Genomic DNA, 25,582 nt, shown 5'->3' on the forward strand with positions numbered 1-25,582 from the left:
TGTGTGTGTGTGTGTGTGTGTGTGGTCTGTGTGTGTAAGGATGTTCCTTCCAGTTTATCCTAAGAATTGAATTGCCAGGCCAAATATCCATGTGTTTTCAATTTTGGTGTAGATACTGTCAATCTGCTGTACAAAGAGGCTATACAAGGCACGATAGATGAGAGTGTAAATTTCTCAAAGCCTCGCATCAGAGTGTTCTGTCAAACTCTAAACAGTCTTCATCCTCATGCTCCTGACTCTAAACAGTGCTCCTTCCTGCCCCGATGATCTGTGAGCATTAAATCTGAGACAATCAGGAACAAACTGTAGCCTTGAAACTGGGGGATTATGTGACTGGGGAGACCCCCCTTGGCACCAGGGTGTTTGTGTCTCTGGGATCCCCAAGACACAGAACGCCAACCTACCCCTACCCGCCGCCAGCAGCTTGCAGAGGTTGGAGGATTTGTAGCTATGACTTGCCAGCATGGGAGAAAGCACGTCATTTTGATCCCTGGGGGGTGTTCTCTCTGGGGAAAGACTGCAAATTAGCAGTTCAGGAGATGTAAGGAAGTTGGTTGGTTGCTGTATTTTGTGGTTTGGTGTTGTGTTTTGTTTTTTTTTTTAAGAGCACAGTTGGGTTATAGTTTTGGTCTTTTGTTTGTGTTGGGGGTGGCATTATCCTGTTTTGCTTTTCAAGACATGGTGGGCTTGGGATTTGTTTTTAAATGAGATTGGAGGGACATGGGAACCAGAGTTGTGACTCCTTTAGAAATTTTTGTGGGTGCTTGAAGTGAAAACAGCCAGTTTACGGGCTGAGTGTCGTTTTCTTTAATATTTAATGGTATACACATTTAGATGATTTTAAAGTAATAATTTGTTGTTGTTTTTCAGTTGCTAAGTTGTCTTTGTGACCCCATGGACTGTAGCACACCAGGCTTCCCTGTCTTTCACTATTTCCCGGAGTTTGCTAAACTTCATGTCCATTGAGTCGGTGATGCTCTCCAACCATCTCACCCTCTGTCGTCCCCTTCTGCTCCTGCCCTCAATCTTTCCCAGCATCAGGGTCTTTTCCAGTGAGTCAGCTCTTCGCATCACGTGGCCAAAATATTGGAGCTTCAGCATTAGTCCTTCTAATGAATATTCAGAGTTGATTTTCTTTAGGATTGACTGGTTTGATCTCCTTGCTGTCCAAGGGACTCTCAAGAGTCTTCTCCAGCACCACAATTCAAAAGCATCAATTCTTTGGCCCTCATTCTTCTTTATGGTCCACCTCTCACATCTGTACATGACTGCTAGAAAAACCATAGCTTTGACTATATGGACCTTTGTCAGCAAAGTGTCTTTGGTTTTTAATATACTGTCTAGGTTTGTCATAGCATTTCTTCCAAGGAACAAGCATCATTTCATGGCTGTGTGACCATCAGCAGTGATTTTGGAGCCTGAGAAAATAAAATCTGTCAAGGTAGTCAGTGCAAAGTCTGTCTCCCTCCTGCTAGTGATGACCAGAATTCCATCTAAGATGTAGCCAGTGACACCCATTCCTTCCAGAACATTCTCTCCACTTACATGTACAGAATATATGCTTCTGCACCATTCTTTTTTCACCTAGCGGTATATCTTGGAGCTCATATCCCACCTGTAAAAAGAGATCTGCCTCACTTTTTAAATGAAACATTTGTTGCACAGGTGGGTTAGATTTAAAATGACATTCAGGCAGCAAGCTGTTGGGTTCTGGACAACCAGCCCAGGTGACACCCTACTGTCTCTCTTTACATGGTTTGAGGTGGGTTTTCTTTCTCCCCCCACTCCTGCTATCCAGTGGTCAACCTTAAAAAATGGCGAGATGTTTCCTTTTACCCTCTATGTCATTTTCTGACTTCTTTAGAAAGCAGAATTATCTTCTTCCTGCCTAGGTTATCAGTAGATGCTTGAGGGGACCTAAGGGGCAGTGGGGTGCAGGGAGGCCCTCTGGTCCAGGCACCATGAGGGTCAGACTCTAGACCTCCACTACCCAACGGCAGTACAATGTGAGCACATATCTGATTTTTTAACTGTACAGTAGTTGCATATAAAAGCATCAAAAACAACAGTTGAAATTATTTTTTCATAATAACTATGCTTAATCCAGTATACCCAAAGCATTATCCTTTCAACATGTGGTCAATATTGCGAAATTATTGAGCTATTTGACATTCTTTTTTTTCCTCCTAGTCTTTGAGACACCATGTAGATTTCACCCTTAGGTCACATCTCCAGGAACCAGTCACAATTTAGGGGTTCAATGGCCGCATGTGGCTGGTGGCTGCCCTATTGGACAGACAGCTCTTGACACCCCAACTGTGGCTGATCCATGTTGAATGAGTACCCTCCTCCCTTCTCCAGGCCTCTGTTTCCTTATTTTTGAGTGTGGGAGTTGGACAATCTTTTGGATTTTAATGGCTCTTCATCATCCTCTTGTCCGTGGACTTCCAGTGCTAAAAATGAAACAAATAGGCAGCTTAATCTCAACCTCTGTAAAATGGAGACCATTGAATGTGATGAGTCAGGGTGAGAATGAAAAGTATGGCAGCCATTGAGAGTGTGTTGGGGGGAGGCGTTGTCTTAGGGGATCGTCTTTAGGGTTAGGTGTGTACCCAGCACCCGCTCGCTTAGAGCCAGGGCAGTCTTCCAGTTTGCTTCTCTGAACCCCAATCACCTTGTCTTTCTGTAATTGTTGTTTAGTCGCTCAGTCATGTCTGACTCTTGTGACCCCAAAGACTGTAGCCTACAAGACTCCTCTGTCTACGGGATGTCCAAGGCAAGAATACTGGAATGGCTTGCCATTTCCTTCTCCAGGGGAATCTTCCTAACCCAGGGATTGAACCTGCATCTCCTGCTTCACTGGCAGATTTTTTTCCTGCTGAGCCAGCTGGGAAGCCTGTCTTTCTGTTAAATGGGGATAAAAACGACATGTGCTTTACATGGTCACTGTCAGGATGAAATAAGACACCCGTGTGGAGGACTCAGTGCTGTGCTTGCATGCGTGCTCAGTCGCTTCAGTCGTGTCCGACTCTTTGCGTCCCTATGAACTGTAGCCCACCAGGCTCCTCTGTCCGTGGGATTCTCCAGGCAAGAATACTGGAGTGGGTTGCCATGCCCTCCTCCAGGGGATCTTCCTGACCCAGGAAGTGAACCCATGTCTCTTATGTCTCCTGCACTGGCAGGCTAAACTCTCCATCCCTGGGAACTGCTCCCATCACCATCCTGGATGCAGACGTGGGCCCAGGATGGGGCGGGGGTGGCGTGCCCAAGGTCACACAGTGAGATGGTAGTAGCAGACGCTGGCCTATTTTGGCTCCCTCCTTCTCCCTGGCAGTCGTCCTCGAAAGTCAGGCGTGAATTTCCTCCACAGCAAGGTACTCCCGAAACCACTGAACTACTCCAATGAGGCCTGGGTCCAAGTATTGTTTCCATGGTATATGCCGTGGTGTGCACGCACATGTGCCGTGTTTAAAATCACAGCTCCAAGAGCTGGAGGCTGGGTTGGCAGGATACCCAGCACCCGTCTCCCTGTATTCAGTGCCTCATACCATGAGTTGCGTGAGATTTCTCTATGCTTTCAAGCATCGGCCCCCTCCTGGCACATGACGTGCCTTTGGAGAGGCTGCCACAGAGTAGCAAGTGCCCTGAGTCAAGGGCCAGGAAGCCGGAACCATTACATGTTACACGACAATGGTAAGAAGCCATTTCTTCTGAGCATTCATTCTGTGACATTACTGAAACCCATGCACTTAACTCTTTTATTCAGTCCTCCCAGTTACCCAGGATGTGAAGAATTACTTAAGGAGCCCATTTTACACATACAGAAACTGAGGTTCCGAGAAAATAAAGAACTCACCCAGAAACACACAGATAGAGCCAGAAAGGGCCTTAAAAATCTTCCCTGTGGCAAAAGGGTGGCCAGCCATCCTGGAGCCCCAGGTTTGAGGAGACACTGTGGATACTGGACATTCACAAAGCAGGACAGACGCGTCTCCATCTAGCATCTTAGTATATTCTTTGCAGATGTCAAACCTGATCCTGGTCAGGATGAGGGTGAAGATGTGTTTGGGGAGGGAAAAGAGGGATATTATTAAGGGGTGGGGGGTTGTCATTAAGATTAGGATTGACCCTGATGAAGGTTCAGAATCCACTTGCTTAGACCTAGAGTTGTTTACCCCCACCTGTCCCTCAGTAGACACTGAGTATCGTTGCCTCTTTGAAGCCCTGCCTCTTTCCATTCCTTCTAAAGATCAAATTGTCTTTCTAGGGCCAAGGTTTAAAAAACAGCACTTCAATTTCCCAATTCCCATCCAGCCAGCAGCCCCACCCCCGCCCCCCCTCCCTGCCGCCAATTTAGAAAGCAGCTGAGAAAGAGGGAGGAGAAGCTAGGAGTGACCAGGGAGATCTGCGGGTTTGCCTTGTTTCTTTTTTCTTAAGCCAAGTCCCAGCTCTGTCCTTTGGTAAATTGTGTTTTTCTTATTATTTTTTATTGAAGGATAATTGCTGTACAGAATTTTATTGTTTTCTGTCAAACCTCAACATGAATCAGTCATAGATATGCATATATCCCCTCTCTTTTGAACCTCCCTCCCATCTCCCTCCCCACCCCACTCCTCTAGGTTGATACAGGGCCCCTGTTTGAGTTTCCTGAGCCATATAGCAAATTCCCATTGGCTATCTATTTTACATATGGTAATGTGAGTTTCCATGTTACTCTCTCCATGCACCCCACCCTCTCCTCCCCTCTCCCCATGTCCATAAGTCTATTCTCTATGTCTGTTTCTCCATTGTTGTCCTGTAAATAAATTCTTCAGTACCATTTTTCTAGATTCCATATATATGCGTTAGAATATGGTATATATCTTTCTCTTTCTGACTCACTTCACTCTGTATAATAGGTTCTAGGTTCATCCACCTCATTAGAACTCACTCAAATGAGTTCCTTTTTATGGCTGAGTAATATTCACTTTTGCTTTTCATTTTCATGCATTGGAGAAGGAAATGGCAACCCACTCCAGTGTTCTTGCCTGGAGAATCCCAGGGACAGGGGAACCTGGTGGGCTGCCGTCTATGGGGTCACACAGAGTCGGACACGACTGAAGTGACTTAGCAGCAGCAGCAGCAGCAGCAATATTCCATGTCACTCAATTGTGTCCAACTTGTTTGTGACCCCATGGACTATAGCTCACCAGGCTCCTCTGTCCATGGAATTTTGCAGGCAAGAATACTGGAGTGGGTTGCCATTTCCTCCTCCAGGGGATCTTCCCGACCCAAGGATCAAACCCACGTCTCCTGCATCTCCTGCATTGGCGGGCGGATTCTTTACCACTGAGCCACCTGGGAAGCCATTGTGTATATGCGCCACAACTTCTTTATCCATTCTTCTGTCAGTGGACATCTAGGTTGCTTCCATGTCCCAACTATTGTAAATAGTGCTGCAGGGAACAATGGGATACATTTGTCTCTTTCAATTTTGGTTCCCTCAGGGTATGTGCTTAGGAGTGGGATTGCTGGGTCATATGGTGGTTTTATTCCTAGTTTTTTAAGGACTCTCCATACTGTTTTCCATAGTGGCTTTATCAATTTACATTCCCACCAACAGTGCAAGAGCGTTCCCTTTTCTCCACACCCTCTCCAGCATTTATTTTTTAATGCAGTGTTTTTTTTAATGCAATGCCTCAACTAGTTATTTCTCTTAATAATTTTATTTGTTTATTTTTGGCTGTGTTGGGTCTTGGTTGCTGTGAGGGCTTTTCTCTAGTTGCGAGGAGTGGGGGCCACTCTCTAGTTGCGATGCGTGGGCTTCTCACTGCGGTGGTTCTCTTGCTGCAGAGCACGGGGGTTCTAGGGCAAGCAGGCTTCCATAACAGTGGCACGTGGGCTCAGTAGCTGCAGTTCCCAGGCTCTAGACAGACTCAGGAGTTGTGGTGCACGGGCTTAGTTGTTCTACAGCACATGGGGTCTTCCCAGATCAGGGATTGAATCCATGTCATCTGCATTGGCAGGTGGATTCTTTACCACTGAGTCCCTTTTCTTTACCAGAAAAGTCCCTTTGGTAAGTTCTGGCTGAAGCCAGTATGGGGTAGAAGCAAGCTGGGGGCCCCCACCTCCCGAAGAGCTCACCTTCAAGTACCTTCTTGAATTAAAGAATGGAGCCCAGTGCCAAACTAGAACACTCAAGAGATCTGGAGGTCCCAGCTGTCTCTGCCTTCAACTAAACAGTGAGCATCCTGGGTTTGGTACCCAGAAGAAATGGGTACCATGAGAGCTCCGGGAGAGTTAAGGAAACCAGAGCCCAGGGTGGGGGTGGGTAGGGAGGTGGACCAATCCACCCCAGTGAGGAAAGACATAGCAGTTCGGGCTGGTTTTCTCTGCAAGCCAGAAGGCTGGCAGCAAGATGCCGAAAGACACTCAGCCTGTCAACACACGGGCCACACAGGCTCACACACACAGCAGAGAAATGACACAGCAGGAGGGTGATGCATGAATACACAGAGACACACACACACACACACACACACACACACACACACACACACACAGCGACGCCAGATGGAGAAAGCAGCCCAGGCTGGGTCTGGGTATTCATGACTCCCTCACCCACACAGAGGGGCTGGCAGAGTTACATAACGCAAGCTGCAAAAGGGAGAGGCTGAACTTGCTAACCACCGCCCTCCCTTGAGGGGATCTGGGAGGTAGTGCCTCTTTCTCGGGGTGCAGGGAGAGTCATCCTCACCCACTCCCTGCTTTCAGAGGCGGCAGGAGTTTATCAGCTGCCTCAGCCCTGGGGTGACCCCGGAAACCCGCTAAAAGGGAAACAAGGGAGTGTTGCTTTGTCAGTAGCAGTGGATAAGGGCTCCCTCCTTGGGTGAAAGAGTTTTGAGGATGCTGATGGCAAGGGGTGCCAGGGCAGAGAGGAAACTGAGGCTGGAGCTGGGGGTAGGAAAAGAGATGAAGGGATTTTCTGCTACCTCCCACCCCGCCCCACTCCACCCGTAACCCACAGGTCACCTGCCCCAACCCAGACATAAGATGTGCTTCCATGCTGCTCATTGGGCCCATGCCATGGGTGCACACACCTCACCTGGGCTACAGCATCTTCAGGTGGCCTCCATGTGGTCCTTTGATACTCCAACCGCTTCTCTGAGTCTGGCAAAGCTGGTGGGAGTCGCAAAAGTCAGTGGATTATAAATTGTTAAAAAACTAGAGTATTTAAAATCTCAGACTCAAGAATGGAGCAGATCTGAGTTCAAATCCTCCCCCCACCATCCTTATCCACCTGACCTTGGACAAGTCACTGGACCTTCCCAAGTTGCAGTCTTCTCGTCTGTTGAAGAGTTAACTGTGAAGATCAAAGGAGGAAAAAAATACACAGTAAGAACATATGCATTCAATGAGTGTCCACCGTCTTTTGGGCTTTTTCTTGTTCCACAAATATTCGTTGTGCACCAGTTCTGTGTTTATCTAACCCTAGGGGGACAGAGTCCACACCTCCTAATGTTTCTCTGTTAGGATTTCAGACAGTCTGTGATACACAAATGCCCTCCAGCGTTTGACGAGGACCTGTGTCTTTGGTATTTATTATACCAATTTTGGCTTATCACAGGATGGAGTGTGGCCAAGTCTGTCCTTTTGAATCTGAAATAAGTGAATCGTTACAAAAATGACGGTCCTAAAGTCCAGCTGACCTCACTCATCCGTGGTTCTGTAGAAGGTGACATCATTTCCTATTGATGGGTTTGTGATGGGGGCTTTGGGAGTGGTGGGAATGGAGAGCCCCACACCCCGTGATCCTTGTCGGCCAAGCTCCTGAACTGAGGATGGAAAAATGTTGCAAAAAGCAGAGAGGTAAAGGCTGCATGACAGGGTAGGAATGCTGACTTCTTCTGGAGAAAAAAAGATGGGAGGTCCTAGGGTTCTTGCCATTTGATTTCTGGTACTGACTCCTCAGTGGTTTTCCCAAGGAGCCCCCCGGTCTCACAGGGCTTTGATCATGGAAATGAAACCAGGCAATATGCAGCCACCTGCGAGTGTGCCCCCCTGGAGGAAGAAGAATTTTGTGTCTAGGTTGTCTTCAGAACTCCAGAGCATCTTATGGCTAGAGTTCTCAGTTGGCTGTGTTTCCCATGTTAGTTTTAAAAGTGGTCTTGGGCATCCCACATCCCTCTCTCTTTTTATTTTTTTAATCCTTTTCCTCCCCTCCCTTGTTCCTTCTCTTGACCTCAGGAAGACCCGGATTGGATCTGCCTCTGGCGGGCTGACGATGCCCAGTGGATAGTCCATGCTAGCATGCGTCACCCCTAGGCACAGCCACCAGACACGTCTCCTCCGGGATCCGCCTGACCTGTGGCATAGGGACTCATCCCACTGCTCTCCCTGACGTCTGCCTGATCAACCATCACTTCCTTAGAGACCGAGGAAGGAGGCAGACGCAGGAAATCATGCCACCGACGGCCCAACAGCAATGAGCGAGTGACGCTGAGTTGACGTCAGAGGCACAGAAGACCAGCACGAGAGCAGCTCCCCATCCCGGCTGCAGCCCCGCAGCACCAGCCCCCGGCTCCTCCTCCCGGCGCGGCCTGAAGCCCAGCCGCTCCTGGGGACCTGACCTTGGCCAGACCCGTTTTGAGGTCTGTGGACCCTTGGACACTAGACACCATGGAGAGCCATATGTTCAGCGTTCAGCAGATCCAACCCAATGTCATTTCTGTCCGCCTCTTCAAGCGCAAAGTTGGGGGCCTGGGGTTCCTGGTGAAGGAGAGGGTGAGCAAGCCACCCGTGATCATCTCTGACCTGATCCGAGGGGGCGCCGCGGAGCAGAGCGGACTCATCCAGGCTGGGGACATCATTCTCGCGGTCAATGGCCAGCCCTTGGTGGACCTGAGCTACGACAGCGCCCTGGAGGTGCTCAGGGGGATTGCCTCCGAGACCCACGTGGTGCTCATCCTCAGGGGCCCCGAGGGCTTCACCACGCACCTGGAGACCACCTTCACCGGGGACGGGACCCCCAAGACCATCCGGGTGACCCGGCCCCTGGGTCCCCCCACAGCAGCCGTTGACCTGTCCCACCAAGCGTCAGCCAGCAGAGAGCAGACGCTGGTGGTGGACGGGGCCACAGGGCCCGGCAATGGGCCCCAGCATGCGCCAGACCCGGGGCAGGAAGCCGGCTCCCTCGCCCATGCCAACGGCCTGGCTGCCAGGCCCCCAGGCCAGGACCCAGCCAAGAAAAGTACTGGGGTCGCCCTCCAGGGCAGCGGGGAGAACAATAAACTGCTCAAAGAGATAGAGCCTGTCCTGAACCTTCTTACCAGTGGGGGCAAAGCGATCAATGGAGGGGGACCTGCCAAGACAGAGACCAAGGACGTGGAAATCCAGGTGGACAGGTAAGCTGCAGGGGTGCCTGTGTGTGTGCACATGTGTTGTACGCGAGCGTGTGTGGCAGCTCAGTCTCACAGCCCAGGAGCCAAGCTGAGTGTCTCAGGCATCCGAGCACACGTACACCCGCTCAACCCCCCTTGCCTCTTGCCCTGGAAATTGCCATTGTGGAATGGAATGGACATAATGTCTAGTGCGTATCTCTTGCCATGAAACCCAGAGCTCATAATCATTGTAGCTGAGGCCCCATCTTCCAGCACCCCCACAAGGTGGGTATTTTTGCAATCTACATTTCAAGAGTGAGAAGACTAAGGCTCAGATGGTGGGGCCTTCCCTGAGGTCACTGCATGAGGAGAGGCGCCTGGGCGTGGCCGACCTGGGTGTGGATGATGCTGAGAATCTGGGGAAAGAGAGAAAGAGCTGAGTGCTGGGCGAGCCTCAGCCCAAACTGGCTTTCTCCTGGGGGCAGCCCATCCAGGGCAAGAAAACTTCTAACGAGAGAAACTGGAGACAAAGTAGAGAATTAGTCCCCATTCCCCAAAACTCTGGCATTGCTCCAATTACACAGAAGCTGAGGCCAGCAGTTGAAGAACAGGGCACCAAAGACTTCCCTGGGGTCCAGTGGTTAGGGCCCCATGCTTCCCCTGAAGGGACCACAGCTTCAATGCCTGGTCAGGGAACTAAGATCCCACATGCCGAGTGGTGTGGCCAAAAATTTTTTAAAAAATTAGAACTGGGTACCAGCCCCTCTGTATTTGCCGGATTGGCATTTTCTGACCCTCTAGGGGCTGCAAAGTTGGTGAGGAGCAGATGGGCCAGGTGGTGGGGAAATAGGAGACCCAGGAGATACGAGTTCAATCTTGGGTTGGAAAGATCCCCTGGAGTAGGAAAATGGCAACCCACTCCAGTATCCCTGCCTGAAAAATCCCATGGATAGAGGAGCCTGGCAGGCTGTAGTCCAAAAGATCGCAAAGAGTTGGTCACAACTGAGTGACTGAAAGAACACACACATGGAGAGGGGCAGGTTTTCTCTCTGCCTTCTTCCACTCCCCTCTAAGGTCCAGCACGGACACTACAGCCCACAGTGTTACTAGGCAGATCCTGGGAGACACAGACGGAGGCTCAGGCCTGAGGTCCCCAGAAATCCAGGCCGAGCTTTCCCAGTCCTCTTCTCAAGGACCCCTGAGAGTCCCAAGGGCATTTAGAGGTCACTGGGAAATCCTGTGGGGTCCTGAATTGACTAGCTCCCAGGCCCCTGCGTGTATTCATATAGGAAGTGTTCACAGAGGACCTACTCTGTGCAGGTACTCTTCTGGGCCCTGGGATGGAGCAATGAATGGACAAGTCCTCTGGCTTTGGGGGAGTGACTGAAATAGACAAACCCCCTGACTTGGGGAGCTTGCAGTGCAGTGGGAAAGCCAAAGAAGCGAGAGGTTAACGCTGTAAACCATTAGTCATACGCACTGAGGAGATAAATAGAGCGGGGAAGGGCCAGGAAGTGTTGGGGAGGGTAACATTGCGGATGGGAAGCTGGCAGGCCACACTAGGAAGGCAACATGGGAGGACCCAGAGGAAGGGTCGGGGGAGGCTCACAGCTGCAAGGGGGAGGGGCATCCAGGCAGAGGCAGTGGCAGGTGCCAAGGTCCTGAAGTGCACTTGTGCCTGCATGGGACCCAGTCCTGGCAGGGCAGCCCCCAGACCGCCCACTGTGCACCCCCCAGTCTGTGGAAGCCCACCCTGGCCACCATTGCATCCTGGGGCTTTTCCAGCATCTCATGCCTGGCCAAAAACTGAGCCAATGCTGGCAAGACCCCCAAGGAGGAAAGTGGAGGCTCTGTCGGAAGGCCTGGGCAGAGGGCGACAGAGGGCACCTCCTGCCCACCCAGCTCCTCCCTCCCACCCACTCCTCCTCTCTCCTGCGAGCTCCCCACAGACACCCTGGAATCTGCCACACCCTGGGTCCCATCTCCATGAGAGACAGAGAGTCTTAGGCCACATACACAGGGCGTGGTGTGACCCTCTTGATGGGACAGATGATTGGGGGCCCCCAGTGGCCTAATGTCCATTTCCAGAGCTGGAGGCCAGGATCACGTCCTCAGGGTTCTCCCGGTGGCAGTGACCTGGCACCTCATTCTCCCACAACCAGCACAGGAGCCTCCCGGGGGCTAGAACCCACTTCTCAGGGGTCCCCACTGTGACATACTGGGTGGAGATGGAGGGTGTAGCCGTGAGGTAGTTTCTGGGCAGCCAATAGGCACTCCCAAGTCTCACCCCGTGGGCTTGAATTCTAAGGCAGGTAGAGACTCCAGAATCAATCACTGGCCTTCTTTTCTAGACGGCATCAGAAGTGCCCATCCTCCGAGGCTCCTGGGCATGGCTTCTCCCCACCCCAATCCTTTACGTGCCCCGCCCATCCTCAGCACCGCCTCTTGCAGAAGCAGGAGTGAGTCCATGAATAGGACCATCTCACCTTGCATACCAGTGGAACCCCTGGGTCTAATGTCCCGTATACTTGGTTCTGATTCTCAGCTAGGCGTGGAGTGTGAGCCTCAGAACCCCGAGGGCTCTGTTTCAGCCCCACCCCGGCCCAGGAGTCTGATTCTCCGGTTATGATGTAGAGAAGTCCCTTCTATAGTTGGGAGCTGCACACCCTATCCAAGGAGCAAATAATAGCAAATACCCTCTCCTAGCCTGCAGTCCAGGACATAAAGGCTGCAGACAGGACCCCAGGCTGGGATGAGGTCCTTGAGTCCCATGAACTTTAATGGGAGCCCACTTGGTAGCCAGGCCCCAAGGGGCCTCTCCAAACACTGTCTCGGGTAAGCAGCCTTTGTGTCCCCAAGAATGAGGGCAAGATAGATCTGTCTGCCCTGGGGCGCTGCTCCCACAGACCCATTTCCCACCTCAGGAGGTGACATCTGAGTTCTCAGCCACCCTCATCCATCAGGGTCCTCCCACCAGGGACCCCACATCACCTGCAGTGTGATTGACCACAAGCAGCCGAAAAAACTGCTTTGGTGGAGAAATGTTTTGGGAGAAAGTGACCCAGGGCAAGTATATGGCTCCACGAAACCCACTGAGATGAATGGTTCTAAGGATGAGTAATACCGTAATAGCATGTGTTCCCCCCGGCTCCATGGCTGGATGCACAGCTCTCCCCCTGCACTCTGTTTTTTTAACAAATATTTTGAAATGCCCCCTTCACTAACCAGAAGCTCCTTCATGGAGCATGTAGCCTAGCCACACTTTACATTTTTTAAATCAGTGTGATGCCCTAACGACAGAATAAAGGCTATAGAGCATAAAAGTCATTTATACTAAAAGAGCCTATAATTTAACATATCTGTGCACAGGCACGGCTCCACCAGAGTGTCACATGTTGGCACCTAAAGATAGAATCGCTGCAAACACGATGCAGATTGACACAGGTGTGTTGTGTTGGCAACTCAGACACCACCTGCCGCACAGCGTCGCCTTGGTGATGCGATTTTCCCAAATGGTGAATGATTCCTGGTAAAACGATGTCCTGTCTTTGATTTCCCAATAGTTGCAAGTTCAGTAGAATTTAAAGCCGAATTTATACATAAACCCATATTGAGACTTCGGCTGAGAAATTGAAGCATGTTTCGTGTTTTTGTGTTCACTCTAAGCAGATGTCCAAAGTCTGCGAGGCAGGCAGGACCCTTCCTCCTCGAGTGGCACTGCCATTTATGTTGCCAGGGTGTCCCTCACCCCTGACATCACCTCCCTCCCACTGTGATGTCAGAAGCATCGGCCATCGTCGTAACAACTACAAAAGCGACCCCCCTCAGATTGCAAAGCTGTTTGCTCACAGCTAAAATAAGTGTCTCGTTACGAATCAGTGTCCCAAGTCAGGAAACGCAACCCCAGAGGCAGCATGTTGTTCAGAGCCCGTCTCGGGGCTGCCGGCCTGGGAATGTTCAAGCCCCACAGCACACACGGCTGCCTGGAAACAACTCATCCCCCCAGGCCCCTCTCCATCCAGGCTGCTTTTGGGGGTGGGGTCAGACCAGCATCCTAGATGCTGGGTGACAATGAAGCCAGCAGCCCGCTGGGCCCAGAGCCCCACATCCGGGCCCAGAGCCCCACATCTGGGTCCCACTCGGCATCCGTGGCTTCTGGGTCTGAGCAAAGGCTGGGCTATCACTGGTTCTCAGCAGCGACCTTGACTCCTCTGCTCTCTTGGCCTTATTTTCCTCCTTCCATCCTTCTTTCCCCATGGACCTGGACTTATTCCCCTGCTCCAGCTAGTCCCTTTCTCTCAGGGGGCACCCCTGTCCTGTCATTTGGGGTGTCAGCCCGTGTTTGGGGAGATAAGTGATGTTGTCTTGAGACACAGTCTCGTCCCTTCATCCCAGGAGGAGGGAGGGGGCCCTGAGCAGGCAGTGACAGCAGATGAAGGGTGATCAGGAAGGGAGGCGGCGAATTCGGGGCCTTCTGTACTTGGGAGCGGTCACTTTAAAATGCTGCATGTCAGAGGATATCCAGGTTGCTCAGCTTGCTGCCCTGAAGGAGGGTTCTAAAGAGGCCAAGGTCCACGGTCCAGCATCCATCTGGACCAGCCGGCCAGCCACCTCACCCTGCGCTCTGATAACTCCTCGTCTGCTTGCAGGGCCCTCCCTTGGTTACTTATAGGAGTACCTTCCCAACACTCACCTCTTTAGAACCTGTACGAATGCAGCTCCTGAAGTAGGACCTGTGGTTCTAGCCCCCGCCTATAGAAGAAGGAACTGAAGCTCAGAGAGGTGAAGCAACTTGCCCAGGGTCACACAGCACTGGCCACAGGGTTCTATCCAGGTTATACCTAGCAGTCTCAAAGTGAGTGTCTAGAGTTTAAAAAGAAACCAGACAAGCAAATGTGGCTGGAGGAACAGAAGTCGATTTTAACCCTAGAGAATCAGCTTTTTGAGGGGAGGGGCCTCCTCCTGTGACAAGCCAGAGTTTCATCCCCACCATGTTAGCCAGCCTCTGCTGAGCACTCTAGGTGGGCCTGGCCCCAGGCTATGGTCTTCACATCAAGTAATTCACTTCCTCCACATAGCACCCCATTTTCCTGATAGGAAACCAAGGCTCAGAGAGGTGTAGTCACTTGTGCCAGGTCACACAGCCAGCCTGCAGCAAAGCCAGAACTTGACCCTAAGCCCACGTTCTTGACCTCTACTAAGCTTGTAGATTGCACTGTTGGCCACAGTGCCCTTAACCACTAGCCATCAACTTTCTGAGGCTATCAGAGTATTTTCTCAGACTGGAGGGGAAACCAAGGCCCTGAGGTTGCCGTCTACTAAAGACAGCCTCCCTAGAGAGATGACCTCGGATCAACCAATGTCAGCACTGATGCCTTAGAGACCCTCCTCCTAGGCTGCACTTGACCTTTCTCATGGCTGTGCATCACTCCGGTGGTGATTTCCATTTTTTCTTTTCTACTGTTTTTTTTTATTCTTTCTCTCTCTCTCTCTCTCTTTTTTTTTTTTTTGGCATTTTTCAACTCAGGAATTAACTCTGATAACTTTGCCATCATGCAGAATCTGGGCGCAACTTTTCATTCTCACCCTGACTATTTGAGTGTGAGTGACTTCCAGCACTGCCCTCTCCGCCACCATGCATTCTTTCCCAGGCAGGGGCCAGGGGTCCTGTTTGTATCAGTTAATGCACTTGCTCTGTGACCTCCTCCCATGTATGTCCCTGCCACCTGGGACCCAGCCCCTCATTCTGGAGGGGAAATAAGCTCACCCACCTCAAATTGCATGTAACTGATGGCTTCTCAGCATCTCTCAGTCACTGGATATTTATGGAGCATCTATTCTGCCTCAGATACTGTCCTCAGAGCTGGGGATCCACTGATGATCCACTACAGAGTCATCTCATAGACAACACGCAAGGAATAATAAATAGACACATGCAGTCGTTTTAGATAGCAATGTGTGCTGTGAAGGGGATAATACAGTGACTTCAAGAGAAGTGGCTTGGGGTTGGGTAGCACGTTGGATCGGAAGGTTGGGGAAAACCTCTCTGCAGGCATTTGTACCAAGGCCAGAAGGTGAGAACCTTGCGAAATCTAGGCAGGGGTGTTCCTGGCAGAGGGCACAGCAGGAGCAAAAGTCCTGAGGCAGGAACGAGGTTGGGATGTTCAAGGAACTAAAGGGAGGCCTTGAGTGTAGCAAGTAGGAGGAGAGCAATAGGCAGTGAGGTCAGACATAGACACGGGGGCAGGGCCATCAACCATCCCAACACCCGCTCATTGTATCTGCCATCGTTCCTGTGGCTGCTGTTAACAAATGACCACAACCTTAGTGCCTTAAAACAACACACCTTTGAACTTCCCTGGTGGTTCAGTGGTTAAGAATCCACCTTACAATGCAAAGGACGTGGGTTCAGTCCCTGCTCAGGGCACTAAGATCCCACATGCCATGCGGCATGGCCAAAAAACTTTTTCTTAAAAAGTGAATTTGTGGCAAAATAGATAAATCAAGATATTTTACATTAAAACCTATTCCCAGCCTCTCAAAAAAAAAAAAAAAAAGACATATCAGAGGGGCTGTTAGCAAGAAGTCACATCCCAGTAAGACAGTCGGCCTTAGGAGCTGGGACCCAAATTCAGCCCCATCCCCCCTAGCCTGGGGCCTACAAACATGAGTTGGAGAATCCTGCCCAGCTTTTGTGATCTTAGGAATGAGAGTCATGGTTGTTTTGGAGCCCAGAGGCCCTCGCTACAACACTCACTGTGGAATTCCTGCTCTGAAGAGCGTACCTTTATCAAGAACCACCCCTGCAAACTCCAGCATGATGGGGTCTAGAAGGAAAGCTGCACAGAGACCCCACACTCGCTTGCACAGCCCCCCAAATCTTCCTGCTTCAACTCAGCTATCAGAATCTGCAACCAGATAGAAGCAGAAGCCAAAGACCGTTGGAGTGTGGAGGGCGAGGAGGGGAGCTGGAGAGAGCGTGCTGTCTGCGGAGAGATGCGAGCAGGGCTTCCTGCCAGGACCAGCTGCTTCTCAGCGGCCTCCTCGCCTGGTTGGGCCGGAGTGGGTGGCCCCCACCTCCAGGCTGCGCCCTGCACCCAGGCCTGGCCCACCTGCTCCCCATCCTGGGTCCTTGGTCAGGGGAGGTTTACTGGTCAGCATGGGGCCAACCGACACGTACAAACTGCCTGTGGAGTCTGGCCTAGGACCCCCATCCCCATGCCCGTGAGATCGGGGAGCCTCGGTTGGAAGGATCTGGCAAAGACCCTCAGAAGGTTTAGAGATGCTAGACTGACTCTTGGCTTGAGTATGAGGATCCAACTAGTGAAGTGGAAGCAAAGGGCTTTAGTTTAGTTCTTGCCAAGCAGCACAGAAGATGCTCGCCAGGTAGAAGGGAGAGCCTCACACTAAGGCAGGGGGAGAAGGAGAGCTGGGGGAGGGCGGCACTAGTAGCCAGGAGGACACCTGGCTGCTCACTGCGCGAGTCTAGCTCAGAGCTCTCCCAGGGAAACGGGTCTTCACAGGTGTCCTTGGCCGGTGTGGGCACTTTTGACAATGCAGATTCCAGGCTTCCCACTATTTCAGACTCTCTGGAGATGGGCTGGGGGGAATTTTAACAAGCCCCTCAATTGATTCTGATGCACCCTGATGTTTGAGAACCACCAAGCTTGACCGCAGGGTGGCTCTGGCCTCACTGGTCTGCCACAATGCCAGGTTCACTGGAAGATGTCTTTGCAAGGGAATAAGGACACTGAGCAGATGTAGGAGCCACTGAGCAAAGGCAGGTTCCTCAGGCCCATCTGGGAACAAGGGACAACTAGTAAATAAATCCTTACAGACCCCAGGGTGGGTGTGGAACAGGGACAGGAGAGCCAGGAAGCATGGGTTTGTGGTCCTTGACTGAAGCTACGCCTGCTTCTCAATAGGGAGGAGTCTAATTCCTCCCCTCCCCACGGGGACGTTGATTGATCTCCTGGGATGTTTTCAGTTGTCACAGCTGGTGATGGAGATGTGACTGGTGTCTAGGGAGGAGAGACCAAGGATGCTGTTAAACATTCTCCAATGCACAGGGCAGTCCCCACCACAAAGAATTATCTGAACCTAAATATCAGTAGTTACAGGCTGAGAATTTCTGATCTAAACCAAGATCCCTCAGGCAGCTGGGCAGGACCAAGACTCAAAAGTACTGGCCAAGGAGAGTCACCATTCAGGCTTCTCAGAAGTCAAGCCAAGGCCCCGTCTACCTCCATCCGTGGGCTCCCAGTGTATTTACTTAAATGAAGAAATGATACCTGGAGTTAGCAAAATTGCATTTAGTGGATAAACACATTCACTACCACCACCTCATTTTGGGGGAAACATTCAATATCTAAATTTGAGATTCTTCATGAGTATGAAATCCAATCAAATGCCTTCCCCCCCCCCCCCCCAAGCCCTGTTCTCAGTGATTCTCAATGAGGAGGGCAGCAAGGAGGAGACATTTAATTGCAAAATTGCCTCTGCTTCTCACTGGTGGTGTGATCTTAACAAGTTACCTAATCTGTCTGGACTTCAATCGCCACAAGTTAAATGTTAGTCGCTCAGTTGTGTCCATCTCTTTGCAACCCCATAGACTGTAGCCCACCAGGTTCCTCTCTCCATGGGATTCTCCAGGCAAGAATACTGGAATGGGTAGCCATTCTCTTCTCCAGGGGATCTTTCTGACCCAGGGATCAAATACAGTTCATGTTTGGTCAGAGCTGACTATATACTAGACATTTTACAAGCATGATCTTATTTAACCCCCAGGAGAGGTGGTGTGTGAAGTGGGCCTTGTAAGGGTGAGTAGGAGTTGACTCTTGACAGAGGGGAGATGAAAGGGCATTCCAGGGAGGGCAAGGATGGACATAGGAATGGACACGGTGTGCTCCCTGGGAAGAGAGGAGAGTGGAGGTCGGGGCTAAGAGGGATGGAAGTGGGGAGTCTGGAAAGGAAGCAGAGAATTCCCAGATTCCTGGGCTCTGTGAAAAATGAGCAATTACTCAGCCATAAAAAAGGAATGAGACAATGCCATTTGCAGCAACATGGATGGACCTAGAGATTATCGTACTGAGTGAAGTAAGTCAGACAAAGACAAATACCATATAATACCCTTATATGTGGAATCTAAAAAAATGATACAAATGAACTTATTTACAAAACAGAAATCAGATCAAATCAGTCACTCAGTCGTGTCCGACTCTTTGCGACCCCATGAATCGCAGCACGCCAGGCCTCCCTGTCCATCACCAACTCCTGGAGTTCACTCAGACTCATGTCCTTTGAGTTAGTGATGCCATCCAGCCATCTCATCCTCTGTCGTCCCCTTCTCCTCCTGCCCCAAATCCCTCCCAGCATCAGAGTCTTTTCCAATGAGTCAACTCTTCACATGAGGTGGCCAAAGTACTGGAGTTTCAGCTTTAGCATCATTCCTTCCAAAGAAATCCCAGGGCTGATCTCCTTCAGAATGGACTGGTTGGATCTCCTTGCAGTCCAAGGGACTCTCAAGAATCTTCTCCAACACCACAGTTCAAAAGCATCAATTCTTTGGCGCTCAGCCTTCTTCACAGTCCAACTCTCACATCCATCCATGACCACAGGAAAAACCATAGCCTTGACTATGCGAACTGTTGTTGGCAAAGTAATGTCTCTGCTTTTGAATATGCTATCTAGGTTGGTCATAACTTTCCTTCCAAGGAGTAAGCGTCTTTTAATTTCATGGCTGCAGTCACTATCTGTAGTGATTTTGGAGCCCAGAAAAATAAAGTCTGACACTGTTTCCACTGTTTCCCCATCTATTTCCCATGAAGTGATGGGACCGGATGCCATGATCTTCGTTTTCTGAATGTTGAGCTTTAAGCCAACTTTTTCACTCTCCACTTTCACTTTCATCAAGAGGCTTTTGAGTTCCTCTTCACTTTCTGCCATAAGGGTGGTGTCATCTGCATATCTGAGGTTATTGATATTTCTCCCGGCAATCTTGATTCCAGCTTGTGTTTCTTTCAGCCCAGCGTTTCTCATGATGTACTCTGCATATAAGTTAAACAAACAGGGTGACAATATACAGCCTTGACATACTCCTTTTCCTATTTGGAACCAGTCTGTTGTTCCATGTCCAGTTCTAACTGTTGCTTCCTGACCTGCATACAAATTTCTCAAGAGGCAGATCAGGTGGTCTGGTATTCCCATCTCTTTCAGAATTTTCCACAGTTTATTGTGATCCACACAGTCAAAGGCTTTGGCATAGTCAATAAAGCAGAAATAGATGTTTTTCTGGAACTCTCTTGCATTTTTCATGATCCAGCGGATGTTGGCAATTTGATCTCTGGTTCCTCTGCCTTTTCTAAAACCAGCTTGAACATCAGGAAGTTCATGGTTCACATATTGCTGAAGCCTGGCTTGGAGAATTTTGAGCATTACTTTACTAGCGTGTGAGATGAGTGCAATTGTGCGGTAGTTTGAGTATTCTTTGGCATTGCCTTTCTTTGGGATTGGAATGAAAACTGACCTTTTCCAGTCCTGTGGCCACTGCTGAGTTTTCCAAATTTGCTGGCGTATTGAGTGCAGCACTTTCACAGCATCATCTTTCAGGATTTGGAATAGCTCAACTGGAATTCCATCACCTCCACTAGCTTTGTTCATAGTGATGCTTTCTAAGGCCCATTTGACTTCACATTCCAGGATGTCTGGCTCTAGGTCAGTGATCACACCATCGTGATTATCTGGGTCGTGAAATAGACTCATATATATAGAAAACGAACATCTAGTGGGAGGGGGGAGATAAATTAAGAGTGTGAGATTAACATTTGCACACTTCTGTATAGAAAATAGTTTTTTAAAATAGGTTGTACTGCATAACAGAGGAAACTATACTTAATATCTTATAATAACCTATAATGGAAAGGAATCTGAAAACATGTATGTGTGTGTGTGTGTGTCTGTGTCTCACTGAATCGATTTGCTAGACACCGGAACTAACAACATTGCAAATCAAATACACTCTCTGCTGTGCTTAGTAGCTCAGTGATGTCTGACTTTTTGTGACCCCATAGACTACAGCCTGCCAGGCTCCTCTGTCCATGGGATTCTCTAGGCAAGAATACTGGAGTGGGTTGCCATTTCCTACACCAGGGGATCTTCTCAACCCAGGGATCAAGCCCGTGGCTCCTGGAGCTCCTGCATTGGCAGGCAGATTTTTTACCACTGATCCACCTGGGAAGCCTTGTATGTAATATATGTGCATTTATATGTATATGTACATATATATAATGTATATGTAATATATATACACATATATATGTATATGAACCCATGAAAAAGAAATGGCAACCCACTGCAATATCCTTGCCAGGGAAATCCTAGGGACAGAGCACCTTGGCAGGCTACAGTCCATGGAGTCCCAAAAGAGTCAGATACAACTTAGTGATTAAACCATAGCTATATATGTATGTGTAACTGAATTACTTTGCTATACACTGAAACTAATGCAGCATTGTAAGCCAACTATCCTTCAATTTAAAAAGAAGTGTCTGAGTGCAGACATTCCTGCCTGTGCCCCCATAAGCCCCCAGGGAAGGCGCCCCTTTCTCAGTTACGAGCCATACATGCCTTCAGTCTTTAGAGACATTAAGGCTTTGGCCAGCACCACCCAATGCTATAGCCACTAACTATATATGGCTAATTAAAGGGAAATAAAATTAAAAATTCAGTTAATTCCTCAGTGACAATAGGTGCTTTTTTTCAGCCGAGCCACATAGGGGATCTTTGTTCCCCACCAAGGGATTGAACTCATGACCCCCCCAGTGGAAGCGCAGTCTTAACCACTGGACGATGAGGGAAGTCCCTAAGCACATTTGAAGTATTCAGTTGCTTCATGTGGGCCATGGCTAAAATACCAAAAACGCAAGCAGACGTGGAATGTTTCCATTGACTCAGAAAGTTCTCCTAGACCATGCTGACTTAGAGGAATCTTGAATGTTTTAGAAAGAACTCACATTTTCCTTTCTCTGTTTCTGTCTGATCAGCCTACAAACACGTCAGTAGTCAAAGCAATAGCAGATGCCCCAGGCTAAGTGCTGTGAGCCTCACCTCCTGTAATTGTTGCAGTAACCCCGGGGAACTGGGTTTTATTATCAACACTATTTTAGAGATGAGTATACTGAGAATTAGAAAGGTTGAGTAGCCAAAATATCCAAAGTCACACAGCTTACAACCAGCAAAGCTGAGAGTTGAACCCAGCTCCACCCAATCCACAGCCCATGGATCTCACTGCCCATACAAACCTAGCAAAGAGACACATCCCAGGCTGAGCAAATCCATGGCAATAAACTCCTTATCTCCCTCAGAGCTTTTCCTTAAAACTTGGGGTGGGGACTAGGAATTCAGAATCTACCTAAATCTACTCCTGATTTTGTCCCTGGGTGCAGAGAGGCAAAATAACTCCTTGTCAGATGCTGAAGGATGTTCCCTGTGGTCCCCTGTTAAAAATATTCTTGTTTTAAGTTGGAGGCTAATTGCTTTCCAATGTTGTGTTGGTTTCTGCTGTACAATAAAGCAAGTCACATCCCCTCCTCCTCGAGCCTCCCTCCCATCCACCCCCATCCCACTCCTCTAGGTCATCACAGAGCAGAGGGCCTGGGCTCCCTGTGTCATCCAGCAGCTTCCCATTAGCTGTCTCTCTTACGCATGGCGGTGTATATATGTCCATGCAACTCTCTTCTATCCTTCCCACCCTCTCCTTCCCCTGCTATATCCTCAAGACCACCGTCTACATCTGCATCTCTATTCCTGCCAGGCTAACAGGTTCATCAGTACCATTTTTCTAGGTTCCAGAGATATGTGTTAACACATAACATTTGCTTTTCTCTTTCTAACTGACTTCACTCTGTATAACAGGCCTAGTTTCATTCACTTCATGACAGTTGTCTCAAATAAAAATATTCTTCCCCAGCTCATCACAGGGCTCTTACATAAGTTTGTGTGGACAAAACACTTCAAATATATTATTTAAACAAAAGTGTTAAAGGCTTTTTAAAAAAAAAGTAAAGGATGATGATAAAAGCACCTCTTTGTACAGATCCACACAAGACAGGCCGTGTGAGCCATTTAAGAGTCATCTGGGTAATTGTACCCTGTAATCTTTGTAAACTGGCCTCATTCAGTGAGAGATGCTGGATTCCTAGCTCTTTAGCCTCTGGCTTATCCTACACATCCTGACTCGTTTTCCCAGTCTGTTTACAAAAAAAGGAAGGATCTGAGCCGAGCATCAGTCAGACCTGGTTTCAAATCCCAGCTCTTCTTTGTGTTTGCTGAGAAACCTTGGGAAATTGACATAACCTCTCTGGTCTCAGTTTTTGCATCTGTAAAATAGGGAAGCTTTTAATATCTGCTGAGAGGAAGTGAAATAACTTCTGTGCTGGTACCTGGTACATTACCAACACTCAAACAGCACTAAACTCCTCTCTTCTCTGCTGATTCCCCACTTATGGTCACATGACATCCTAGAACTGGAGTTTTAGTGCTGAGAGGGGCTGCGTGACATTTAGAACAGCCCTCTCCACAGACAATGCCTCTGTTTATTACCACATAGATAAACCATTGACTTGGGAAATATCTAATCAAGAACCACTCCTGGTGTGTTTTGGAGACATTTTTGAGAGAGTAAAACATAATGTTCCCTCTTACAACTGCAGACCTCTCCAAGCAAGATGAGCAGAAGTGGCTTCAGCATGGGCCACCAGGACGCTGCAAGACAAAGCAAGGAGGGGATTCTGGGTAGCCCCATCCGAGCAGCCAGAGGGGCCACGTAGGGCCTTACACTCAGAGCTTGGGCCCTGGCCTCTGATTCATCCCAATGACCATCAGCACCAGGTTGGGGGCTGGGGGAATTTATGGAGCCAAGAGTCCCCAAAGCTGGGAATGTAGGATGGAGAGCTGGATACGGCCAGCCCCCACACCTGGGACCAAAAGTGAGATGGAGCACAGAGCAAGCCGCGTTGCCCAAAGTTGGAGAACAGACAGAGGCCATCAAGCGAAATTGGGTGGGAGGGTTAGAAAGCAGGAGGGCAGAAGGACGGAGATGAGGTGGGGCAGGTTGGGAGGTCTGGATCTTGATGTAGTCAGTCCCATCTCAGCCACGACTTCCCTCCAGCTCAGAGGATGGTCAGCTTGTCCAGCCAAGATAGCCTCTTCCTGAACCTATCCGACTTCAAGGGCAGAGAGCCAGGAAAGCTTCATGGTTAGAGTCAGGAGTAAGCCTGGGTTTGAACCCCAACTCCTTCACCCCTGACTGTGAGACTTAGGTGAGTGGTTTAACCTCTCTGAGCCTCAGTTTCCTCATCTGATAATGAGTGCAAGGGTGGTGATGGTGGTAATGAACATGGTGATGGTCATGACGATTCTGATGGGACGAAGGTGATGGTGATGAGAAGGATGAGAATGATTTGGGCAATAATGGTGATAATGAAAATGATGTTTTCAACATAGGTGTTGATGAGGACACTTATGATGGCTGTGGGGATGCTGATGCTGATAAGGAGAAGTTGGATGGTGATGTTAACCATCGTAAGAATGACGGTGCTGATGGTGTTGATGATAAGTGAGGGTAATAATAACAGCCTCCACGTCAGGATAAACGTGAAGAGCAGGCTGGAAAACCAACTCAGTGGACATGAATTCGAGCAAACTCTGGGACATAGTGGAAGGCAAGGAAGCCTGGTGTGCTACAATCCATGGGGTCACAAAGAGTTGGACTTAGCAACTGAACAACAGCAATAGACTGCAATACTGTGACCTTGAGTGACTTAGCTTCTGTCTCACTTATGCCATCTGTACAAGAGTGACAAACATTCATACCGACCTCATCGGGTTGTCCCAAGGACTAAATTCACAAAAACATATGTTAAGTGCTTGACACACCAGTACATGCTTAATCAATACCAACAGTATTAATAGTTTTTGTTGCTGTGTTCCCCTTATTTTCAGAATCATTCCTGTGTATCCTGGGCTGGTACCATTAGCCTCGTGATCAGTGCTCTAGTTGCCGTTGGTGTGACTGCCCACCCTGGCCCACAGGACTGGTTTTCGGACCTATCCCTCCTGCTTCCTGTATCTTCCACCATTAGGTTTCATGGATGCTAAGCTGTCCAGGGGTTCTTCATGGGATTCTGCTAGGAGAGGGGCCTCCCGGCTTCCTAGATCAGGAAATCAGGGGCCGGAGAGGGAGGAACAAAGTCTCTGTCACAGACATCCTGAAACTAAATTCTCACAACGGGTATGTGCCAGCCATGGGTGCCAAGTCAGTTAAGCTCACCTTCACGCTTGATCCTATGAAGCGGCAGGCTGCGGACCCAAAGCTCACTGGCTCCGTTCTTCACGGACTCAGGGCTTTCAGACCAGGGTGGCTAGCCGGCCACTCCAGGTGTCCTGTCTTCCTCAACCTCTCCCGCCTTGCCTTTCAGAGACCTGGACGGCAAATCACACAAACCTCTGCCCCTCGGCGTGGAGAACGACCGAGTCTTCAGTGACCTGTGGGGGAAGGGCAGCATGCCCGTCGTCCTCAACAACCCATACTCAGAGAAGGAGCAGGTAAGTGGCGGTGTCAGCCTGGTACCCACACTCCACAGTTCCCTGAATGTTCTTGGGAAGACAAGTGCCAAACCACCTTGGGGAAAAAACCAGCCGTTGTGGCTGAGAAATGGCGTGAGGGCTCAGCCAGCAGCACTTACCCTGGACTGTGGCTTTGGGCTTTGATTTGGTGGGTTTTGTTTGCTAGCTTGCCAGTTTTCAAATTTTCATTGTTTCTACCAAGAAAGATATTCACATGATTCTGAATTTAAAAGGTAAAATAGATAGATGGTAAAAGCTTCTTCTCTCTTCCCTCATCCCAGCCACACAGCTTCACTCCCCAGAGGCAAGCAGTATTCATTATTCATCATTTTTGTGGTCCTTTTAGCAATGTTTTATGCGTAGACAAACAAATACATACACATTATTTTCACATGTTTTTACACAAATGAGAACACATCATACATACAGGCAAACCTCATGCTATTGCACTTCATCTTATTACATGTATTATTTGTGTGTGTGTGTGTGAATTGAAGGTTTGTGGCAACCCTGCCTTGAGCAAGTCTATTGGTGCCATTTTTCCAATTGCATTTTTTAAATTTTAATTGGATGCTAATTACTTTACAATATCGTGGTGG

At 49.3% G+C, this 25,582-nt stretch overlaps 1 protein-coding gene across 1 annotated transcript in view; it reads left to right on the forward strand.

Annotated features, from left to right (window-relative positions):
* The window catches only part of NOS1 (nitric oxide synthase 1), a 198,308-nt gene that overhangs the window by 92,057 nt on the left and 80,669 nt on the right, over window positions 1-25,582 (forward strand). The window contains exons 2-3 of the mRNA XM_055549992.1: window positions 8,227-9,383; window positions 24,836-24,962. Of these exons, the coding sequence (XP_055405967.1) occupies window positions 8,659-9,383; window positions 24,836-24,962 (852 nt within the window). The 5' untranslated portion in view covers window positions 8,227-8,658. The remainder of the gene's footprint in view (window positions 1-8,226; window positions 9,384-24,835; window positions 24,963-25,582) is intronic.

The sequence above is a fragment of the Bubalus kerabau genome, chromosome 16, assembly GCF_029407905.1.
Source record: "Bubalus kerabau isolate K-KA32 ecotype Philippines breed swamp buffalo chromosome 16, PCC_UOA_SB_1v2, whole genome shotgun sequence".
NCBI lineage: Eukaryota > Metazoa > Chordata > Mammalia > Artiodactyla > Bovidae > Bubalus > Bubalus kerabau.